At 33.0% G+C, this 26,156-nt stretch overlaps 1 protein-coding gene across 5 annotated transcripts in view; it reads right to left on the minus strand.

The window, feature by feature from the left end:
- The window catches only part of NEK1 (NIMA related kinase 1), a 218,471-nt gene that overhangs the window by 12,116 nt on the left and 180,199 nt on the right, over window positions 1-26,156 (minus strand). For 4 of the 5 annotated variants that reach the window (XM_044224829.1, XM_044224832.1, XM_044224827.1 and 1 more), the window contains 8 exons: window positions 25,333-25,453; window positions 16,621-16,709; window positions 16,279-16,526; window positions 12,322-12,473; window positions 8,835-9,043; window positions 7,920-8,050; window positions 7,536-7,668; window positions 636-677 (listed from right to left, as the gene is read on the minus strand). In XM_044224829.1, coding sequence (XP_044080764.1) covers window positions 636-677; window positions 7,536-7,668; window positions 7,920-8,050; window positions 8,835-9,043; window positions 12,322-12,473; window positions 16,279-16,526; window positions 16,621-16,709; window positions 25,333-25,453 — 1,125 coding nt within the window. The remainder of the gene's footprint in view (window positions 1-635; window positions 678-7,535; window positions 7,669-7,919; window positions 8,051-8,834; window positions 9,044-12,321; window positions 12,474-16,278; window positions 16,527-16,620; window positions 16,710-25,332; window positions 25,454-26,156) is intronic. The other variant, XM_044224828.1, reaches the window with a different exon arrangement.

Raw genomic sequence — 26,156 nt, forward strand, 5'->3', positions numbered from 1 at the left:
GATATTTTGTGTAATGGAGAATCTTAGTTAAACTTATATCTCTACCTTAAAGAAACTATATTTATTTGGATATTAAGTTCTGACATTGTTTCATGTTGTAGTTCTTCAACACTTCTTTAAAGGAAAATAGCTCCCTTAAGGATCAACAGATTAGTGGGTATGGAAGAACATATCAGTAATCTAGAGGACAGGGAAATGGAAAGCATCCAAGCTGAACGACAAAAAGAGAAAAATTTTTTTAAAAATGAGGATAGGTTTAGGCATCTCTTAGACAACATCAAGCAAACAAACATTTATATTATAGGGGTCCCAGAAGAAGAAGAAGAGGAAGGGGATAGAAAACTTACTTGAGGAAATAATAGCTAAAAATTTCCCTAACGTGGGAAAGGAAATAGACATTCAAGTCCAAGCACAGGGAGTTCCAAGGAGGTCCATACCACGACACATAATAATTAAAATGTCAGAGGTTAAGGATGAAGAAAGACTTTTAATGGCAGCAAGAGAAACAAAAAAACCTATGAGGAAAACCAATAAAACTCTCAGCTAATTTATCAGTAGAAATTTTGCAAGCCAGAAGAAAGTAGAATATATTCAAGATGCTGAAAGGAAAAAACCTAAAACAAAGAATACTCTACCTGGCAAATTATCCTTCACATTTGATGGAAAGATAGAGTTTCCTAGACAAAAAAAGATAAAGGAATTTATTACTACTAAATCAGCCTTATAAGAAATGTTAAAGGGAATTCTTTAAGTTGACAAGAAATAGCTAAAATTAGACATAAGAAAATGATGAAAAGGATGTACAATGTGACAACACATACATTAAATGTGGAGGAGGGAGAAAAAAAGTTTTTAAAAGAATGTGTTTGAACTTAAATTACCATCAAATTAATATAGACTGCTGTATACTTAGGATGTTATATATTATCCTCATGGTAACTACAAACTCAAAACCTGTAATAGATACACAAAAAAATAAAATAAAAAGTCAAACATAATACTATAGAAATTCATCAATCACAAAGAAAGATAGCAAGAGAAGAAGGGAACAGACAACTACAATAATCACCAGAAAACAACAGAATGACAATAAGTACATACATATCAATTACTTTAAACGTAAATGGCTTAAATGGTCCAATCAGAAGATACAGTGTGGTGAGATGGATTAAAAAAAAAGAAAAAAAAAAAACAACACACACACACAACCCATCTATATGCTGCCTACAAAAGAGTCACCTCAGATCTCAAGACACATATAAACTGAAAGTGAAGGGATGGAAAAATATTTACTGAGCAAAGGGAAGCAAGGAAAAAAAAAAGCCATGGCAGAAATGTTTTATATTAGACAAAAGAGACTTTAAAACAAAGACTGCAAGGGCTCCTGGGTGGCTCAGTCAGTTAAGTGTCTGCCTTTGGGTCAGGTCATGATCTCAGGGTCCTGGGATTGAGCCCTTTATCAGGCTCTCTGCTCAGCAGGGAGCCTGCTTCTCCTTCTCCTCCCCGCTCATCCTCTCTCTTGTTATCTCTCTCTCTCTCTCCAATAAATTAAAAAAAAAAAAATCTTTAAAAAATAAAAAATAAAATAAAACAAAGACTGCAACAAGAGACAAAAGAGCATTACATAATGATAAAGGGGTCAATCCAACAAGAGGATCTAACAATAGCAAACTTCTATGCACCCAAAACTGGAGCACCTTAAATACATAAAGCAAATATTAATGGACATAGAGAAACTGATGGTATTATAATAATAGTAGGGGACATTAACACTCCACTTACATCAATGGCTAGATCATCCAGGCAGGAAATCAAAAGGAAAGAGTATCTTTGAAGGACACATTAAACCAGAAAGACATCATAGATAAACAGAACATTCCATACCAAAACAACAGAATACCTATTCTTTTCAAGTGCACATAAAACATTCTCCAGAATAGATCATGTTTGGCCACAAAACAACCCTTAGTAAATTTAAGAAAAATGAAATCATACCATGGATTTTCTTCTGACCACAACAGTGTGAAACTAGAAATAAATCACAAGATAAAAATGGAAAAAAAAACAAACACATGGAGACTAAACACCATGATACTAAACAACCAATGGGTTAACGAAACAAAGAAGAAACCAAAAAATACATGGAAACAAATGAAAATGAAAGCACAATGCTTCAAAATCTCTGGGACACAGCAAAAGCAGTTCTAAGACGGAAATAAAGTGACAGAGGCCTATGTCAAGAAACAAGAAAAAGCTTAAATAAACAATCTAACCTTACACCTAAAGCAACCAAAAAAAGAACAAAGCCCAAGCTGAGTTAAAGGAAGGAATATAATAAATTCAGAGCAGGAAAAAATAAGACAGAGACTGAAAAAACAACAGAAAAAAAAATCAATGAAACCTAGAGTTGGTTCTTTCAAAGGATAAATAAAATTGATAAATCCTTAGCCAGACTCATCAAGAAAAAAGAGAAAGGACCCAAATTAATAAAATCAAATGAGAGAGAAGTAATAACTGACAACACAGAAATACAAAGGATTGTAAGAGAATGCTATGAAAAATCACATGCTAACAAATTGGACAACTAGGAGAAAAGGATATATTCCTAGAAACATACAATCTTCCAAAACTGAGTAAGGAAGAAATAGATAATCTGAACAGATTACTGGTAAATAAATTGAATTTATATTTAAAAAATAAAAGTCCAGGGCCGCCTGGGTGGCTCAGTCCTTAAGCATCTGCCTTTGGCTCAGGTCGTGATCCCAGCGTCCTGGGATCAAGCCCCGCATCTGGCTCCCTGCTCAGCGGTATGCCTGTTTCACCCTCTCCCACTCCCCCTGCTTGTGTTCCCTCTCTCGCTGTGTTTCTCTCTGTGAAATAAATGAATAAAATCTTAAAAAAAAAAAAAAAAAAAAAAGCCCAGAACCAGCTAGAGTCACAGGCAAATTCTACCAAACATTTAAAGAATTAAATACCTATTCTCTTCAAACTATTCCAAAAACAGAAGAAGGAGGAAAGGTTCCAAATACATCCTGTGAGGCTGGCATTTCCCTCACACCAAAACTAGACAAAGATACCATAAAAAGAAAAAAAACTACAGGCCAATATCCCTAATGACAATGCAAAAATTCCCAGCCAACTACATTCAACAATACATTCAAAGGATCATCTATCATGATATTCCAAGGATGCAAGGACAGTTCAATATTTACAAAACAATCAATGTGACATACTGCATTAACAAAACAAAGGATAAAAATCACATGATCATCAATAGATGTAGAAAAACCATTTTATAGAATTCAACATCCCTTCATGATAAAAACGCTCCACAAAATAGGTTTAGAAGGAACATACCTCAACATAATAAAGCTCCATAGCTAAAATCATACTCAATGGTGAAAAACTGAGAGCTTTTCTTCTAACATCAGGAACAAGACAAGTTATGCCCATTCTTTCTACTATTACTCAACACAACAGGAAGTTCTAGCCACAACAATCAGATGATAAAAAGAAATAAGAGCCATCCAAATTGGTAAAAAAGTTAAACTGTCACTATTTGCAGATGATGTGACAGTATACAAAGAAAATCCTGAAGGCTCCACCAAAAAGTACTAGACAAAAAAAATAATTCAGTAAAATCTCGTTTATATAAAATTTATATCCAGAAATCGGTAGCATTTCTATACATTAATAATGATGTAGAAGAAAGAGAATTGAAGAAAACTATCCCATTTACAACTGTACTAAAAAGAATATAATACCGAGGAATAAACCAAAGTGGTGAGAGACCTGCTCTCTGAAAACTATAAAACACTGATGAAAGAAACTGAAGATGACACAAACAAATGGAAAGACAGTTCATGTTCATGAAGTAGAAGAATTAATATTGCCAAAATGTATTACCCAAAGCAATCTACAAATTCAATGTAATCCCTGACACAATACCAAGAGTATTTTTCACAAAACTAAAATACTCATATTTGTATCAACTACAAAAGAACCCAAATAGCCAAAGCAATCTTAAGAAAAACAAAGCTGAAGGTATCATTATTCCAGATTTCAAGATATACTACAAACCTGTAGTAATCAAAACTGTATGGTACTAGCATCAAAAGAGACCTATAAATCAATGGAAGAAAATAAAGAGCCCAGAAATAAACCTTTAATTATATGGCCAATTAATCTATGACAATGGAGGCAAGAATATATAATGGAGAAAGACAGTCTCTTCAATAAATGCTGGTGGAAAAATTAGATAGCTACATGTAGGAGAATGAAACTGGACAATGTCCTAACACTATACACAAAAATAAACTAAAGACCCTAATATGAGACTGGAAACCATAAAAATCCTAGAAGAAAACAGGAATTTCTCTGACATCAGCCAGAGAAACATTCTTCTAGATATGTCCCTTCAGGGAAGGGAAACAAAAGTAAAAGCAAACCATTGGGATTCCATCAAAATAGAAAGCACAGTAAAGGACACCATCAACAAAAGAAAAAGGCAACTTATTTAATGGGAGAGGATATTTGCTAATGATATATCTGGTAGGGGGTAAATACCCAAAATATACAAACAACTTATACAACCCCACGCCAAAAAAACAAAAACCCAAATAATCTGATTTAAAAATGGGCAGAGAATATAAATAGACATTTTTCCAAAGACATATAGATAGCTGACAAGCACATGATAAGATGTTCAATATCACTAATCATTGGAGAAATGCAAATCCATAATGAGATATTACCTTACATAAGTGAGAATGGCTAATATCAAAAAGACAAGAAATAATAAGTACTGATGAGGATATAGAGAAAAAGGAACCCTCACACACTGCTGGTAGAAAGTAAACTGGCACAGCCATTGTGGAAAACAGTAATGGAAGCTCTTTAAAAATTTACACACAATATCACTACTGGGTATTTACCCCAAAAAAATGAAGACACAAATTCGAAAAGATATATGTATCCCTATGTTTATTGCAGCATTAACAATAGCCAAGATATGGAAGCAACCTAAGTGTTCATCAATATACGAATGGATATGATGTTGTATATGTGTGGAATATCACACAGCCATAAAAAGGGATGAGAGTGGGTCCTTTGTGACAACATAAATGGAACTGGAGGTATTTTGCTAAGTAAACTAAGTCAGACTGAGAAAGAGGAATATCATATTCCACTCATGTGTAGAATCTAAAAATAAATAAAGAGAATAAGGAAACAAAAAGCAGAATCAGACTTAAAAATACAGAAAACAAACTAATGGTTGCCAGAGACAAGGTTGAGAGGACAGGCAAAATGGGTGAAGAGGAGTTGGGGATACAGGCTACCAGTTATGTAATTACCAAATCATGGGAGGAAAAGGCATAGTATAAGGAATATAATTAATGATGTAATAGTATTGTATGGTGACAGATGGTAGCTATATTTGTGGTGAGCATAGCATAAAGTATAAATTTGTCAAGTCAGTATGCTATACACCTGAAACTAATATAAAATTGTGTGTCAACTTAGGTCAAATAAAAAAATTAAAAAGAAAAGAAAGGAGCTCCTTTAAGTTTCTTTTGCTAGGTTTTATAGCACTACCATACATATGAAATATTCTATTTTTGCCTATTTGTGATCATCTTAATTATTAAATGGGCTAAAGAAAATCACAATTAATAACATATGCAGTACTAATTACTGGCGTATATTAAATCCATTACTTGTTGCTAATGACCCCAACATTTTCTTGATAGTTATTTTGTTAAGGTAAGAATACTAATTTGAAGTGGCGGGGGGGTGGGAGGTTGGGGTACCAGGTGGTGGGTATTATAGAGGGCACGGCTTGCATGGAGCACTGGGTGTGGTGAAAAAATAATGAATAATGTTTTTCTGAAAATAAATAAATTGAAAAAAAAAGAATACTAATGAAGATGCAGTGGTTTTTGAATCTATAAGGTAAAAGTACTCACTGTACCTGATGATTTTCTGGTTTTGACTTAACAATAACTATTAGAGTTTTCAGAAGATTTTAACTTACATTTAACCAACTCAAGAAACATTTTTTTTTTTTTTTGGCTGAGCTTTATAGTCAATATAAATAAGTATATAACCTAACTAAGTAAAGTTGCTCCTAAAATAAAAGACATTCTTGAATTTGATTTTAGGAAACCTGATTTTTCATGAGTCAATATATCAAATACTTTTATTGAAAGCCTGGCTCGAAATACCTGAACTGAGTATTAATGCTCCACTTGTATGAACGCTAAGTCCAGGTATTCACCATCTTGTGCCTAAAAGGCATCTACAGCTTCAAAACAGATCTTATTTGCAATTTCAGTACCCTCCAAGTTATCCAGAATACTATTATGAGACTGAACTTTATAAAATGTCTCCTTCATTCTGTCAGTTCTTTCACTTCACGAATCTTCAATGATTTCCTCTATGTATGTATTTTAAACACTTTACAGTATCTAATCACAAAGACTAACTTTCTAATTTAAATTCCAGTTAGGTAACATATATGTAATATTAGTTTCAGGTGCACAATGCAGTGATTCAACATTTCCATACAATGAAGACTATTTTCAATAAGAAGCTTCCAATATTAACTCTAATATACATTAATTTTCACTGTTTTCTGACAAGTTATGGCTCTACATTTCTTTCCATTTTTTACAATCCAAGCTTCTATTGTCTAATTCCTACTGCACTGAAAAGTATTTTAGAATATGCATTTTATACATAGTTCTACACTTTCATATACCTATGTCTCATCTTCCAAATTCAACATGTAAACAAAGACTACATCTTTTAATGTCCATAGTAATAAAGTACTAGGCTACAAAAGCACTTGATAAGTACTTTCAAAACAATTCATAGTATATTGAAATAGTGATCATCCTTTTATAGCAGTGGAAACTGAAACTTAAATCACTTAATGTCACATTACTAGCTTGTCACAGAGTCAGGACTGTACCACTGGTCTGGTACCATGTTTAGTGCTCTTGACTAAAATTTAAGGGGAGACACCATTTTTAACTTTAATAATTTTCAGTAAAGTTCTAATATTTTTAAAGTGATTCTATAGGTAAATATTTTCTAAATATAAAAATGGTTTACTTCCAAATCACTATAAATGAATTCCATTTACTGTGAATGGAAGAGATTATATTTGGTATTACTTAGAAGAAATTGTACATATTTCTGAAGCATGTATGTTTAAAAGTTTACTTCTACATCATTGATAAGAAAGTATTCTAACTTCTAGAGCTGTCCAATAAGGAGTCGTTAAAAAAAAAACTCATTCAAATGTTACTTATAAATTAAGTAAAATAAGAACTTAAAGGACTTAAGTCAATAAAAATGATAGAATCAGTTAATGTATATGACATGATTAATTTTATAATTGCTCATAAGTACTGGGCTATGATTCCAATATAGATTTCACCAAAATGCAGGTGATAAAAAAGCTCAGCAATTTACATTTGTCACCCTGTTTTTTGCACATTTACTTGAGATATAAAGACAGGAAATCTTACCTTCTTGATAGGCTCCATCTGCCATGACTAAATGAAGAATCTTGGCATAAAGATGTTCATGTTCATTTCCTAAAATATCCTGAACTATTGTTGAACAAATCTCAATATTTTCATCTTCATCTTCATGAATAGCCTATACCAAATTTCCAAATATAAATATATGATTATTAACATTTTCTAGAGACTTTATTATTTATAATAAATCCAACGACCTATAAAAATCACTGATATTTCACTAATAATTCAAAAAGAGCATATTTCAAAATTAATTTCTTTTTTTTAAAGTAGGCTTCACATCCAAGGTGGGGCTTGGCCTCATGGCCTCCAAGATCACGAACCGGATGCCCCAAACTTAAAATGTTTTTTAATTGACATTTTACTTACTTTTATTTTCTCATAAACCTCAAAGAATTTTTCAAAGCCTATTTCCTGCTCCAGGTGAAGTCTCAGTTCCTCTAAATGGTTAAAGACACTATCATATTCACATTCACTAGTAATTTCACCATCACTGTTATCTAAAAAACATAAATCAAGATATTTTATGACTAAAAAGAATAAATAAAGGCTTTAAAAAATAAAAAAAGAATGAATAAAATAATTCTTACCCTAACAGACTAAAATTCTTTTTGATGAGCGACGTCACTGAAAGACTACTTGTACTTACAATATATAAGGTTTTGTCATTACAATTATTGTCTTTTATGGAGGAAATCAATGTATATACAAATGTCTTAACAAGACTGTTACTTTGGGAATCTTTTCTTTTATAGACATAAACAGTAAACCAGATTAAAAACATTCTAACGGAGTAAAAAATGAAAATAGCATACCCATATGTTCTGTGCTGCAGCAAACCAACCATAACTGTGTTTAAAAATCTGACATTAAACATGAGCTAAAACATGAAAAAGCATGCAGGAGGCAGATGACTTATGCTACATATTATAAAACTTCAGTAAAAAATTTATAAAGTATTATAAATGTTATATATGTTTTATGTCATGTACATGTCCAAGCACTTTATGTTATCTTTAGTACTAGAAAAATAAGTCAAGAAAGATAAGAAAACAAAAAATGTTTCAAAAGCATTTCCAAAATTTGATGGGAAAGAAATGGAACAAATGTATATGGGCCTTTGTGTGAAAAGAAAAAAAATGAATAAAAGTCAGAGACACAGAAGGATACTTCAGTTTTATTTATATTAGAGAACTTCCTATCAGGTTCCAGAAAAATACTCTGATTGAAATATGTGTATACACTGAAAAAAAAAAAAAAAGCCCCACGATCATTATTATGTACCTGAGTGCCATTCTTCATTTAGGGCACTTTCACTGCTGGGATTGTCATCCTCATCTGCCAGATCTGTCCCATTTGCAGTCTGTTCTATGTCACTGTTCTTTAAGACTGATTCTTCCTCCTCACTGTATTCTTCACCAGGTTGCTCACTAAGTAACTGTTCCATAGAGGCCTGAAGCTCTTGTAAATCTGTGTCAGTTTCTTCAAAAACACTGAAATTTTAAAAAGTTAAACTAAACATTACCAAAATGTCACCTTATTTTGAAATTTTACTTCAATATACATGTACTCCTTTTTCCTTAAAAGTACTAATAGTAGATAAAAAGAAATCTGAAAAAACCTACATAGTGATTTTTAACAAAGTAACTGAAGATTAATACAATTATAAATATAGCACATGACACATATTCTGGAATACATAAACTGGAAGATGAACTTGTTTAAAATGATCCTGATCTGCTAAAAGAGATTAACGTAACTATCAATATTATTCATTGCTTAAATTTTGAAAGACTGTTTCAGTATTTTTTTTTTAAAGATTTCATTTATTTATTTGACAGACAGAGATCACAAGTAGGCAGAGAGGCAGGCAGAGAGAGAGGAGGAAGCAGGCTCGCTGCTGAGCAGAGAGCCCAATGTGGGGCTGGATCCCAGGACCCTGGGATCATGACTGGAGCAGAAGGCAGAGGCTTTAACCCACTGGGGCTAGACTAAAGAGATTTTTTTACATGCTTTCTAAAAAAAAGTACTGAATATTCAAATATTTTTCTTCTATGTAATTCTGAACATTTAGTAAAATCTTCGTCTAGATGTATAAAAGTAGTATACTATATGTGTTATACATATAAACACTCATTAGATATTTGAACTTTCAGAAATGGAAATACTTATGGAATTATATGGTCAGGTGAATAGTATGATCTAGTAAATAAAAGTCATTAGAAATCTTATCTTTAGATGCTTATTCTTGAAAACATTTCTAAAATACATAACAAATGGACTTTACTGAGTAATTAGAATATACTAACCATAATAATCTTCACTAGATTATCTTGTTTCCAAGGCACTGCTCAGGACATTAATTTTACTTTCAAGGGATTACAGATGCTGGAATTAATTAATTTATGTAAATAATACCCTTGATTTATATAGTACTTTAGTTTATTAAGCAGTTTTAGCCTATTACTAAAATTTTATCTACACATAACTCATAATTCATTTTAGAGATACAGACACAGAATTAAAGTGTTTAAATTATTTGCTCAAGGTTATACAGTCAATAAATAGCAAATAAAGATTGAAATCTAGGTCTTCTTATCACTTCTACAATACCCCAAGAATGTACTCATCAACTTTATTTATCTTAATTTGCCTCTTTCGAATAAAGTGGTATGCAAAGGGAAAGTCTGTAGATTAAGAGTTCATTGAAATTTTAGATAAGTGAAGTCTTCTGAAAGAGATTATGTACGATGTTGAGGATTTCATCCACCAGAAAAGCGATGCTGAATAGAACATAAAAGTTGGTTAAAGCCTTCAAGTTTAGATTCCAGTCAAACAAGTATTTACTGAAAACTAATATAGAAATGGTATTACACAAGATCTTAAATAAAACTTCCATTAATGGAAAAGAAAATACTCTTTTAAAGTAGAAATATCTCTATTTAGTATTTATGTGTACAAACTTCTACACTCTGACTTTGTAGCAGGTATAGAAAAGCAAAGCATCTAATTAGAATGAGAAAATATGTCTAATCTTATGGATCACCCTATTAGTAACATTTAACTTTATATTTAATTACAAGACTAACATAATATGCACATCTGCTATGTACCATTACCCCAATGATTAAATAATCTGTAGACAAAATCTTACTATGGCCAACCCAGCGGAATTAGTGCCCAGCACAGATGGTATTAAAGTAAATGGGGCTGCCAAGTCTGCCATTATAAGAAAAGTATAAGACTAACATCTTTTTTAAAAGATCCATTTTAAAATCTGGCCTTGAATTCACATTTTAGTAGATTTTATTGTAGGACCTTGAGTGAAGTTTGGACCCCCCACCCCACCAAAAAAAAGAAAGAAAGAAAAAGAAAAAAATCCCAAGGAAAATTTTGTGGTATGGACTAATTTACTTTAAAAAATAGCTTGGTTTTCAAAATTTTAAGTTAATATTAAAAGCTTCTAAACTTTAATTTTAAAAAACATTCTGCCATCAACTAGTAATTAAAAGAACATAAGCCACAAACAAATTGCTGTGCAGTCAGATAAAAACTGATGACTTTAGAAACACTTAGAAGAAAAACTGTACCTAGCACTCTGTCACCACAAAGGTGCTGATATGTTGTCATGTTCCCCAAGAGGCTCAATAAAAACACATGAAGTGCTGATAACTACCCCTAAGCAGAAGAAAACAAGGATAAAAGGGTAACTTCCTGTAAAATCTGAGGACACTGGCAAAAATATAAAGAACAGTATGAGACATGAAAAAAAGGGTGACAAAACCTTTAATAGAAACAGTTTGGTTAAAAATTTAAGAAACAAGAGGCAAGACTTAAGAAAAACAAACAAACATAACACCAGAAAATAGTGCCAGATACAGTGGCTCTGGCTCAACTACTGCAGGGGGTGGGAAATCAAGAGACTGACACAGTTTTTTTCTATTAAAAGATGTAAAATATAGAAACTTAAGCTCAAAAATATCAGAAAATAAATCATAAAAATCCCAATATTTTATGCCATATTTTCCTGGTGATCTGAATACACTATACCTTCTCGAACACTTTATTTTCCCCCCATATTGGGTAACATTTGTCTGAGGGGGTGGGAGGCCTTACTTGTCCTGTCCAAAGGGCTATCACTTCCTACAGTTCTCAGAAGGGTTGGTTAAATTTGCCTCGTAGATTCTAAATTCCCCATGAATCATGAAGAAAGGAATTTTGTGAAAGCAATTAAATTACATGCAGAACACACATGTGCCCACACACATGCAAACAAAACAACTAGTCTACCTGCTAAGTTCCCACTGTCATGGTTTCGAAATCATATATAGCAGGAGAGAGATGTAGAGGCTTTCTGGTCTTTTCCCTGGGGAACTGTAGAATAGTTCTCACAATTTTCCATTGCAATCCCTGTATCATGTGGTGTTAAACTGTTAAACAGTCATTATTCTGCTAATATTCCTTAATTTAAACAATATTTATTAAACATGTACCATGGACAAGTCAATGTGCTAGATGCTCAGTGCTGAATATGACAGAAAGCACACTCATATTCCTCAAGTGAGGGTCAGTCATTATATTACTTAGAGGCTAATATACATATCAAAACTTGTATGACTGTACTTTAAATATGTTGTAAAAAGATAAAGGAGTGGTGAAATAACAGTTACAGATAATTTTTTAAAATTGTCTAGGTGAGTTACATCTCCAAAGTTCACATAAACTCTGAAATTCTGTTAGTGCTAGTATTTATTAATGACATCATGCTCACATGTCTTCAGAATCAGAAGGTCCTTCTTTAATATGCTCATCTTCAATTTCATCTATTTCAAGATTGTCTTGACATACATCTCCTACAGTGGGAACATCCATCAATGTTCTGAACAATTTTGAGAGATCTGGAAGTGAACATGTCCTCAACATCTAAAAAAGTCAACAGATTTCTTAGTAGGAGTAAGATTATTAGAAAATAAAAATGAAATTAAAAAATTAGAAAGTAAGAGCTAATACTAATTTTTTATTTTATATCATATATTTAGAGTTAGAAGTTCCAGAAGTGACTCATTTAAGATTAGAACCTAATTTTCTTGAATTTTAGCTCTAATTTTTCAGTGAGGAAAACTAAACCAGTGAGTTATGCTTAGGTTTCAAAATTCAAGGTATAGGGATTCACTTTAGTCACCATTTAAAGGCAAGGAGAGGTGTTTAGTCAGAGTATACCCAGGGAATGGAATTAGAAATCTGTCAGAAATCGGCAGTGCCAGAAACTGCCAATTTGCTCCTTCTCACTCAAGACTCATACTGTCCCTCTTTTCTTGTATCTCTTTCTCTCACTCACACTTTCCTATGGCCAATCTTCCCCATGTATTTTTCCCAAATCCTGAACTGAGTTTGTCTGAAGCTTGGCAAAGCACTATCACATATAATTGGTGGCCCTTTGTATCATTCATCCTAGGAGCTGCTGGGTAGCCAACAACAGTTAAATAAAAAAACTTCATATTAGTGAAAAAAAAAAAAAGTCTAACATCACTTCCGTAAACAATAAACTGTAATTGCAGCCTTTCCCAAAAGAAGGTAAGGGTGGAAAGACAGGTACTTTGATGTTTGTACGGAGAATCATTTATAGCAGCAGGTAAGAAGGAACTGACTTGAGAAAAAAAACAATGTACAGTTGAGGTGTCTAAAATTTGAATCTGTTTGGGAAAGACCAGGGATAGAAGAAAGTGCCCCTGTCCACCAACCTATCAGCAATTAGAATGTGATGGATAGGCAAGATGATCAAACAAATGTCTATATACATAAGTCTCAGAATTTGGTTAATAAACCTAAAGGAACCTATGAGATTTGAAACGTAACTCCTAAGGCCCTGGTAAGAATCCTACACCAGATTGGAGACTGTGAAGAAAATATAATGTTTAGCATATTAATGAAAATTTATATACTTTGCCAAATTAATTGGTACAATCTGTTTTTGAGAATAAAAGAGGATAGATTTCCAATATTTGAACATAATTTACATATTATAGCACAAGAAAAAGATGGTTATGAACTACAAGATGGGTAGATAGGTTGCTTGTTAAAACACTTAATGATGGTACTGAAAGTATATCTTTTACTGAATCTCTCATTGTCAGCAGAATTTATGCTTGACTTGTTTATTATTTGAATCATGTATATTATAAACCAACAGTGTGCAAAATACGCATATGGTAACAGTTTCTCCAGATAAATGCTAATCAATAAAAACATAGAGCATATATGCATTATACATTTAAATTCAAGGGGACTCTATATTAAGATGCAACCTTTGTTAGGCTGAGATAAATTTTCATCCTGGCTAAAAAGAAATCTCAATTTTAGTTTATTCATTTCACTAATTATAATAGCTTTCCTAACCTAAGGTAAAATAATACAGTAGAAAGAAATTTCAAGAGGTATGTAATTTGCCAATTTTCCTCTAGGCATGGAAATGGGTATATATACCCATCAGTCCAACAGCTATCTGTCCTATATTAAAAATGTTTCATGTGCAGTCTTCTTTGATAAATATTTTAGGTGTTTTTGTTTTGGGTTAAGTTCTACTTTTTCTAAAAAATGAAGAGAACCACAGGTTGGTTGACAACGGCTATTTCTGTTATTCCTGATAATGTTTAAAGCAAAAACAGTAACAATTTATTGTGGTGTGTGTAACATGTGGATATAAAATATAAGAGAACAATGCCAAAACTATAGACAAGAGGGTGGAAATGGAAATACACTGTGAAAAGGTTCTTATGTCATATGTGAAGTGATATATTATTTGAAGACTGTAAAAAGCTAAAATTGCATCTTGAGAGCTGAAAATTACAACTAAGTTTTTGAAAAGATCTATACTGGCAAATAATAGAGATAAAACAAAATGTTAAAAATACTCAATCCAAAAGAAGGGAGAATAAAAGTAAAATAACAGAAAAAGTGATGAGACAAATAGAAAACAAATAACAAAATGGTTAAATTTAATCATACCAATAATATATCGAAAATTGCATGAAAAGTAAATGGCCAAAAAAAAAAAAAAAAGTAAATAGCCTGCCCTTGCCTTTAAATAGCTATAAATTGCTTTGATTTTCTATGTTTTGTTTTTTTTTTTCCTTGCCCTTCTCCCTCAGAGGAGATCTGCTTTGTTGTGCTTACTTCCCAAGTAAGTACTTCCGTAGAACTATTAAGGCTGAACTAAGGTCATGAAAGAAAATAAAATAATAAAATAATAAAATGTATTATGCAAGGAATGTATACACAAATATGTTATTCAAAAGCTCTGGGCTAAAGACAGTTAACTATATACCTCTACTACAAAAGAAAGTACATGGATTATAGGATAATCCTTGTCTGTAGCATAAATAGGCCTTATTCTCAAATTCTGAAGATCATAAATTTGTTTTCACAGTTCATTATCTTTGAAAACTAGACTGCTATTAGACAAGTGGGAGAATTTAGCAATCTCTACATTTAAAATAAGCATAAGAAAACACTCCAAAAAATAAAACAGATCCAATTTAAAAATTAAATTGAAAATCAAAATGACATTTTTTTTTTTTCAAAATGACATATTTAAAAAGGATAAAAGAATTCAGGTAATTCATTCCCATTTAGGCTTACATACATGAAAAATGTTCAACCTCACTGGTAAACATAGAAACACAAATTAAAAAAAAATAATTACTCACTAAATATAAAATTTTTAAGTGAATGGTAACAGTTGGTGCTTTTTAGAATACAGACTCTTACATACTACTGAGGCATTATAAGCTATTTCTTAAAGGCAAATCAGGCAATATCCAATATAACTTTTGAACTCCACTTACAGAAATTTATTTTATGAAAATAATCGTGGCTATTGTCAAAGATACAGGTGTAGGTGGTTACTATAACAAAAACTGAAACCTAAAGGCCCAACAATAAAAACAGATTAGTTAAAAAAATTATATATAGCATAGCAGCTTAATGGAATTTGTGATTCTAGATAATATGAGATTATTTGATGATATGACAAAATGCTATTTTTGTAATAATTTATAATATTAACATTTGTAATAATTTTATAGTACATATTAACAGAAAAGCAGGTTATAAAAATATGCATAATATTCTATTTTAACAAAAAGTTTTATATATGTAATATTTACATATATAAAATCTAACAAAATAAGTGATTTCTTTATATCTTTAAATTTTCTATAGAGATAATATTGTAATTTCTTAATAAAAAATCGGTTACATATTTTCAAAAATACCAAGTGAAAAAAGACGTTTGAAAATTTTTTGCCAGAAAGTGCATATGAATATCTATTACCTTTTCTATATCAAATTAGGCAAACACATTTCTGTCTCCTTAACATATATTGCTTAAGTTTAGTCTTATATGAAAAATGGAAGTTGGATTGAGTAGTGAGGAAGGGAAATGGTGTAAGAGGGATTTTACTTAAATAAAAGTAGACCCTATAAAAAGAATCCTGAACAAGGAGCCAATGAAATAGTTTTTGTCCTAATGGTGCTCTCAGTGTACTCAATTTTATTCTCAATGGCAATTTCTTTTCAGAATCCCAGAGAAGATGATGGAAGTTTTTTGTTCTTTTTGTTTATGTGTGTGTGTAAGAGTTTAAAACTCAATATTATGGCTTATTAAAGAAAAACAATGAATAAGAAATGTTACTAAAACAGATATTTTCCATTGGAGGTGTATACTTGCCTTTGGGTTGTTTGCATCAAATAGACCAGTTGAAAGTCCGATCAGCAAGGAACTCTGGTTTTTATTTTTTGGTGGTGAATCAGAGCGAGATCGAAGCGGAAAGGATTCTTCTGGTGAACACAGAACTGACTGAATTTGAGAGACTACATTCAAGTGCTTTGAAAGAACCACTCTATGGAAAAATGGCTCTGGTTGCACAGGTTTATCTACATCACATTTAGGGTGCTGAAAATCACTTATTTCAGGTCCTGTGATATAAAGTAAAGATTTTGTGATAAGTCTATACAGTACTTAAGCTCTATGTGATACTGAGAAAAGCACAGTATTTAACATGAGGCTTACTTATATCGACTTCACTAAGGTGGTCCACATTCCTTGGGATTTCATCTTCAGAAACTTCATTTTGCTGAGCAGTGATCCTATCTTCCATCCTGCACAGAAGGATACATCAGTAGAAATGCAATTTACTAGAAATAAAAGCACTCCTAAATTTAAAAAAAAAAAAAAAGGAGCACAAGTTCACTAGCATGCTGTGGTCCCTCCTCCAAATATTTTCCTCATTTATGTATGTGGATATATATATATATATTTTTTTCTCTCTCATAAGTACCTTGTATTTTTTACCCTGTTAAAATCTTCAATCATAATCACTAATCAGTCACAAAAACCAGACTCACCGCTTCTTATAACTATGGTTCCCAAAATGTGTTCCCTAGACATTAGGAACACACAGAAGCTTGTTCAAAATGCAAACTGCTCAGGGCCTACCCCAGACCTATCAATCGGAAGCTTTGGGGGATAAAGCTCAGCAATTTATTTTAATAAATATCAAAGTAATTCTAATCTTTGCTAATATTTGAGAACCACTACTTTAAGCAATCAAAATGCCCCTTAACAGCAGAGAATATAAAACTGTAGCATACTAATACTATAAAATATGCAGCTGTTAAAAAAAAAATGTGTCTATCACTAGCTATTAGGGAGATTTTCACTAGCTATCAGGGAGATTCAAATTAAAACCACATTGATATATCACCGTTCACCAGTTAGAATGGCCAAAATTAACAAAACAGGAAACAACATGTGTTGGAGAGGATGTGGAGAAAGGGGAACCCTCTTACACTGTTGGTGGGAATGCAAGTTGGTGCAGCCTCTTTGGAGAACAGTGTGGAGATTCCTCAAGAAATTAAAAATAGAGCTTCCCTATGACCCTGCAATTGCACTCCTGGGTATTTACCCCAAGGATACAGATGTCGTGAAAAGAAGGGCCATGTGTACCCCAATGTTTATAGCAGCAATGGCCACGGTCGCCAAACTATGGAAAGAACCAAGATGCCCTTCAACGGATGAATGGATAAGGAAGATGTGGTCCATATACACTATGGAGTATTATGCCTCCATAAGAAAGGATGAATACCCAACTTTTGTAGCAACATGGACGGGACTGGAAGAGATTACGCTGAGTGAAATAAGACAAGCAGAGAGAGTCAATTATCATATGGTTTCACTTATTTGTGGAGCATAACAAATAGCATGGAGGGCAAGGGGTGTTAGAGAGGAGAAGGGAGTTGGGGTAAATTGGAAGGGGAGGTGAACCACGAGAGACTATGGACTCTGAAAAACAATCTGAGGGCTTTGAAGTGGCGGGGGTGTGGGAGGTTGGGGTACCAGGTGGTGGGTATTATAGAGGGCACAGATTGCATGGAGCACTGGGTGTGGTGAAAAAATAATGAATACTGTTCTTCTGAAAATAAATAAATTGAAAAAAAAATCAAACAGAAATCTATGTGAAATACTGTGGAATGACAGTCTATAAATTAAATGTAAATAAATATATCTAATATATATTATATAAGTAAAATAATATACTTAAGTAAACAAAGTAAAAACATAAATATTTATATATTTATCTAATATATATTACAACTTATTTATAATATAAATAAAATAATACATTTTATAAGTAAAATAAATTAATAAAATAAATTGATAAATTTATTAATAACATATTTTATTAAGTAAGCAAAGTAATCTACAGATCGATTTGCATTAAATAATGTTAGGTTTCAAAAAATGGTATGTAGGGGCGCCTGGGTGGCTCAGTGGGTTAAAGCCTCTGCCTTTGGCTTGGGTCATGATCCCAGGGCCCTGGGATCAAGCTCTGCATCGGGCTCTCTGCTCAGCAGGGAGCCTGCTTTCTCTTCTCTCTCTCTGCCTGCCTCTCTGCCTACTTGTGATCTCTGTCTGTCAAATAAATAAATAAAATCTTTTTAAAAAAATGGTATGTAGCACAGTATAAAATATAGAATGATATGCACCAAAAAGTTTTAACACTAAAAGAAAGTGAATTAATTGAGGAAAAATGGTAAAGAAGAACTGATAGTTTTTATCTCAACAAAGCTGGAATTAAATTCATGTATTATATATATTTTTTAACAAAAATTTAACGACTGGAAGAATACAGTCCAAAGGTTTCAAACAAACACAGAAAAAGATGCTCACCATCACTAATCATCAGAGAAATGCAAATCAAAACCAAGTAAGATATCATCTCATATCTATCAGAATGCTATCACTAAAAAGACAAGAGGTAAGTGTTGATGAGACTGAAAATAAGGGAATCCTTGGGAGGCCTGGGTGGTTCTGGTGGCTGAGCGTCTGTCTGCCTTTCACTCAGGTCATGATACCAGGGTCCTGGAATGGAGCCCAACATTGGGCTCCTTGCTCAGCAGGGAGTCTGCTTCTCCTCCCTGACACTCTCCCTGCTTGTGCTCTCTCTCTTTCCCAGACAAATAAATAAACAAATCTTAAAAAGAAAAAAAAAAAAAAGAATCCTTATGCATTGCTGGTGAGGATGTAAATGGTGTGCTACTACAAAAAACAGTACAGTTTCCTCTAGAAATTAAAAATAGAAATACCATACAATCCAGTAATTCCATTACTTGGTATTTATCCAGAGAAAACAGAAACATTAATTTGAAAAGATCTCTGTATCCCTATGTTTATTACAGCATTATTAACAATAGCCAAGATTTGAAAGCAACCCAAGTGTCCACTGACAGATGAATACACATACACACACACACACACACACACACATACACACACACGCAAATGGAATATTATATAGCCATAACGAGGAATGAGATCTGGCCATCTGCAACAACACAGGTGGACACAGAGGGTATAATGCTCAGTGAAATAAGTCAGACAGAGAAATACAAGAACCATGTGATTTCACATATTATACGTGGGATCTAAAAACCAAATGAACAAACAAATGAAGCAAACAAAAGCAGAAACAGAGACATTAATACAGAGAAATAACTGGTAGTTACCAGAAGGAAGGGGGAGTGAGAAGATGGGCATAGGGGTAGGGGTTAGTTAGTAAGAGGTCCGTGGTTCCAGTTATGGAATGAGTAAGTCACGAGGATAAAGGGAACACAGACATAGGGAATAGAGTCAAGGGTATTTTAACAGTGTTGTATGGTGATAAATGATAGCTACACTGGTGATGACACAGTATAAAGTACAGAGCTGTCAGAAACTAGTGTAACATTTTGTGTCAACTATATTGCAATAAAAACAACAACAAAAAACCAAAAAACAACAGTACCAGTAACTTATCTCTGCAAGTTTGGCTTATAAGCAGTTTTTGTTTCCTTAATTCTTTTTAATGCTTCTCAAATTTAATAATTTTTTACTTTTTCAGGTTTAAATTTTGAAAATTTTTCTATTTTTGATTCTCAAAGTTTTTATTTCTAATCATACAAGTAACACTTTTCTTCACTGAAAATGTAATGTTCATTGTTTCCTCAGAAAGTTAAACACAGAATTACCAGATGCTGCAGCAATTCTACTCCCAGCTATACACTCAAAAGAATATGGGTCTGCAAATAAAAGCTTATACACAAATATTCATACAAACATTTTCAACAGCCAAAAGGTAGAAACAATCCTGGAAATGACCCACTGTCATATGCTGAATGCCCATCAACTCTTAGTTGCCCATCCTGCCATCAGCTTGGTATATATCTTCCCATATTTTTCCTTGAATTTCAGAGAAATTGTGTTATTTTAATATACAGAAATGCCTTTTTATGCAGTACTATTTTACTCAGTACTATTGTACTAATCATTTGATAATTGGGGCATATTTCCATACTGATACATGAAGCTACATTTTATTCTTTAAAGTGCTATCTACTGTCCACAGTGCAGTATACAGAAACTTCTTTATTTTTAGCAACTTCCTTATTAATGATTACACTCTTTCAAATTATTTATGATTCTCCTACAATAAACATTCTTGCATATGCCTCTTTGAGCCCATTGTAAGTAATCTTAGAGTAGGTACCAAAAAATAAAAGATGTATTATTACAGGATATATACATTATTATTATTTTTAAGAAGATTTTATTTCTTTATTTGACAAAGCAAGAGGGACCACAAGCAGGAGGAGTGTGAGAGGGAGAATCGGGACAGGGAGAAGCTCCTCAGCAGGGAGCCCCATGTGGAGCTCATCCCAGGAGGACCGGGGGATCATGACCTGAGCCAAAGGCAGACACTTAACCACTTAACCTTCTGAGCACCCAGGAGCCCTAGATATGCATATTTTAAAGTAACAAAATCGGCAAATGGATTTCAAAACTGGCTCTCCCAATTCTTATGTGTGCTTGCAATGTATCAAGGGGCCCTAGGGCCCAACCTCGCACCAGTATTTGATGTTATTATTTGCCTTCCTCCTGGCTTCCTGTTATTTTTGTAAAGAAACTTTCACTAGCAAAACATCTGGATTCTTGGCCCACCTCTTATTTACTCCTCTTCTTTGAGGAAGAACAAGTATCTGACATTCATGCATTCATAGTTCTCCCCTGAGTAAAGTTAGTCAAAGAACTTAGGAATTTGATGTCTTTTTTCTCACTATATTGTATTTACTAGCCATATATGTGTTTTTCCTCCCTTGTAAACAGCTATATTCATATTCTTTCCCCATTTTCCTCTTGGGCTTTGATCTTTTATTTCTTAATTTGCCAAGTTCTTTATGAATTGTGGATATTAATTACTACGGTGCATCCTCTCTATTTGTTGACCTTTACGTCTTTAATAAATCAGATATTGTTTTGTTGAATGGCTTTAGAAATGGAACTTTTATTTTCAAATTGTGTTTAAGTGCTAGATATGCTATGTAGTATAGAGAAACACAATATTTTTAGCTATTTCCTTATTAGTGATTATTTAGACTATTTCAAATTATTTGCTGTAAGCATTTTTTATAACAAGCATTTTGGCATTTTTTTGTGTGTGCTCATGTCCAAGTCCAGCCCTCTTCCTATTTTTATAGATACAGTTGTATCAAAACAGTCACACTTATTTGTCTATGTAACACCAATGGCTGCTTCTGCACTACTCAGGCAGAGTTGAGTAGCTGTATCACAAACCAAATAGTCTACCTGACACTGAAATTGGCTCTTACAGAAAAAGATTGATGGTCCCTGTTACAGACAATGGCAATGGAAGAAACTTCCAATTATTTTTTATTTTTTTTTTAAAAGATTTTATTTATTTTATTTGACAGAGAGAGAGATCACAAGTAGGCAGAGAGGCAGGCAGAGACAGAGAGGGAAGTAGGCTCCCTGCTGAGCAGAGAGCCCGATGCGGGGCTCGATCCCAGGACACTGAGATCATGACCTGAGCCAAAGGCAGCAGCTTAATCCACTGAGCCACCCAGGCGCCCCCCAATTATTTTTTATAAAGGAACCATAATGATGACAAAATCCAACAATAATTTCCCACAACCAAAAGGAACTGCAAATGACTCTTGCAAGTATTAATATAAAAATTCTAAAATATGCGGCGCCTGGGTGGCTCAGTGGGTTAAAGCCTCTGCCTTCAGCTCAGATCATGATCCCAGGGTCCTGGGATCGAGCCCCACATCGGGCTCTCTGCTCGGCAGGGAGCCTGCTTCCTCCTCTCTCTCTCTCTGCCTGCCTCTCTGCCTATTTGTAATCTCTGTCTGTCAAATAAATAAATAAAATCTTTAAAAAAAATTCTAAAATATGTAATTACATTAAAATAATATGTCATGAACAAAAAGAAACTACTTAAGGTATGCAGGATGGTTTATGTTAAGTAATCCATTAATGTAATTAATTATACAGTTGACCCTTGAACAGTGTGGAGGGATGGGGTGCTGGCTGAATCCCCTATGCAGTCAAAAATGTGTGTGTAAATTTTGACTCCCCCAAAACTTAACTACTAATAGACTACTGCTGACCACAGCCTTCATGATAACACAGTTGATAAACATATATTTTGCACGTTATATGTATTATACGCTGTATTCTTTTTTTTTTTTTTTTTAGAGATTTTATTCATTTATTTGGCACAGAGAGAGGGGGGGGGGAAGCAGGCTCTCTGCTAAGCAGAGAGCCTGACGTGGGGCCCGATCCCAGGACCCTGAGATCATGACCTGAGTCAAAGGCAGCAGCTTTAACCCACTAAGCCACCCAGGTGCCCCCATCTACTGTAGTCTTAAAATCCCTAACTTTTATTTTTGTCAGTATTCCAAGCTACACAGTTCCCCTGCCAGTTTTTTTTTTTTTCCAAATTGCCACAAACCTCCAAAAAATTTTCCAATATATTTATTGGAAAAAAAAAATCCATGTGTAGGACGAGCTGCCATGCAGCTCAAAACTATGTCATTCAAAAGTTAGCTATACTAATAAAGAAAGGAAAACATATATATAAGCAGTTCCATAGAGAATAAAAATTATTTGGCAAAATTCATTCCTAACTTTAAAAAAAATCAAAGTATCAATAGAAACTATCTTAGTTAAAAGGTACAGTCATGCCTAATGATGGTTAATAAGAGAAGCATCTTCACTAAAGTCAAGAACAACACAGAGGTACTCCCTATTTCCAATATTTGACATTGTATAAAAGATACTAATGAAGGCAATTACAGAGAAAAAAATCAGTGTTAAAAAAATTGGAAAGACATAAAATAATCACTGTTTTCATATGATATAACTGTATATCTGAAAAAAGCAAAGGATTCAACTGAAAATCTACCCTGAACAATGGTAAGTATCAATAAGATAGTGCAGTACAAAATCTATATAAAGAAATCTAAGCTTTCATACACACAACCTTCTAGTTATAAGATCTCATAAAAGAGGGACCATTTATAACACCAAACAAAAGAATATTTCTATGAATAGGCTTACCAATAAAAGTGTAAAGCCTAGATGAAGGAAACTATAAAAATACTCAAAACTTACTCAAAAGAAAGGCCTATCAGGTTCTTCATGGATAGGAAGAAAACATCATGTTGATTTTCCCTATGTTAATCTATGAATTTAGTATCTCAATAAAATACCAACTGATTTTTTTCCTGGGGAAGGTAGGCAAAATTTAGTAAATTCTAAATTCAAAGGAAATATTATACAAGCAAAAGTAGCCAAGAAAACTGAAAAAGAACAAAATTAAGAAAATTTAGTATGTATTAAAAGTGGCATTTTTTAATGTATGCAGGAAAGATGAACTTTTTAATAAACACAACTAGAAAACAGGGTAGCCATCTGAAGAAAAACTAAACCCCTACCCCAGAATAAATTCCAAATAGATTAAAGATTTAAATGTAAAAAGTACCCACGTTTAAAGTACTAGAAAAAAGATTGAAAAATTCTTTGAGAATCTTAGAAAGAACCAAGTATCTCTGAATGATTATTAAAATCCAGGTAAACATGACAGTTAAAAAAAAAACTTCTGCATGTCAAGTATCTATAATATTTAAAAAGTTCTTACTAATTTTTAAAATGGATCAAATATATATATACAGAGAACTCACATAAAAAGAAATACACATGGACAAACCATAAGTGACTCTTAATCTCACGAAACAAACTGAGGGTTGCTGGGGGGAGGGGGGTTGGGAGAAGGGGGGTAGGGTTATGGATATTGGGGAGGGTATGTGCTTTGGTGAGTGCTGTGAAGTGTGTAAACCTGGCGATTCACAGACCTGTACCCCTGGGGATAAAAATATATGTTTATAAACAATAAAAAATTAAAAAAAAAAAGAAATACACATGAAACTTAAACATTTTGAAAAAAATGTGCTCACTTTACCAATAATAAGAGATGGATAAAGTAAGAACCCAAACCAAGATACTATTTTTTAACCAATCAGAGTGGCAAAAATAAAAAACTTTGACATAAGTTTGGCAGGGCTCGGGGAAATTAGATATTTCATACATTCGTTCTGAGAATGTAAGTTAGTACAAACCCTGTGAAGAACAGTAACTGAATTACAAATGCAATTTATAAGAATGCAATTGACAAAGGAAGTCAACTTCTATGCATTTATCCTACAGATATATGTATATACGTGCAAAATGATCTTATGTAAAAGGTTGTTATTCATTGAAACATCATTTGAAATATCAATTAATGTAAGATATCAATTAATGTAAAAGACTTGCTGAGTTGTGGTGTATCCATACAGTGGAATACTAAGTAGCCATAAAATAAGAAAAAAAATATAAAAAATTCCTAGGTTACTGACTAAAAATAAAAAGTTGAAAATACCATATGTGTTATACTAATAGCTTCATTTAAAAGGGAAGGAGACATTTTTGCTTTTTATACATTAAAAATATCTGGAAGGAGAAGAAAATGGGAATCTGCTGAATGGGGACAGAGTTGGGAAAGACATGTTTTCCTCTGTATCTTTACATACTTGATTTCTGAACCACATGAATGTAATATCTTTCCAAAAATTAAATTATTTTATAAGGCATTATAATAATAGGATATAGTACAGTGTTAGATTATTACAGTATTTTTTAAAAAAGAATTGGTTTGAAGTGGCGGGGGGGTGGGAGGTTGGGGTACCAGGTGGTGGGTATTATAGAGGGCATGGCTTGCATGGAGCACTGGGTGTGGTGAAAAAATAATGAATACTGTTTTTCTGAAAATAAATAAATTGGGAAAAAAAAAAAAAGAATTACAAAAAGGGAGCCAGGTTTTGAAAGGAAAAAGAGGTAACATACTCAGTTTCCTTCGTTTCTTTTATCTCACTAATCCACACATCAATAATCGTGCATGGCAAGCTACCATCTTTATTTGCTCCACCTGGCTCTTGTAGAACTTCTGTTTCTAAGCCATCAGCTTCTGAAAATCAAGAACATAACAATAAACATGTCAGCAAAATCCATCCATAGATATCTGAATAAAATATTCTATAAATTATCATTACCTAGTTTCAGGCTAACGTACTATTTATAATAAAAAATTAAATATTTTATCTGTAGATCTTTAATCTTATTAATTCTTTGGTTATTTTCTGAAAGTAAATACTAATGAGAATGGTCCTGTCTTCATTTGCTGACTTCTTTTCTACCTCTTCAATTCAGATTATCGGTGCTTTGTTTTTTTTAACATTTATTTATTTATGTAATTGAAAGAACGTGCGTGCATGTGTTAAGCATGGGCGGGGAGGGGCAGAAGGAGAGTCTTAAGCAGACTCCCCACTGAGCAAGGCCTGATCTTAAGTCCCCCAGATCATGATCTGAGCCACAACCAAGAGTCAGACACCTACCCCACTGCACCATCCAGGTGCCCCACAATGTTCTTGTTTCCATACAATCTGGAATCCATACAATCTTTCATTCTCTATTTTTAAAATTTCAAATTAGCTTGTCTTATTTAGAAAGAGAATTGATATTATACCAGTCCTTAATGTTTTTATGTTACTTAAATGATTTATTCACCTGTATAAAGAAAGCACTTGGAAGAAAAAAGTATTTTAGTTATTATTTTTTAAAGACTTTATTTATTTATTTGACACAGAGAGAGAGATCAGAAGTAGGCAGAG

The sequence above is a fragment of the Neovison vison genome, chromosome 11, assembly GCF_020171115.1.
Source record: "Neovison vison isolate M4711 chromosome 11, ASM_NN_V1, whole genome shotgun sequence".
Lineage (NCBI taxonomy): Eukaryota > Metazoa > Chordata > Mammalia > Carnivora > Mustelidae > Neogale > Neogale vison.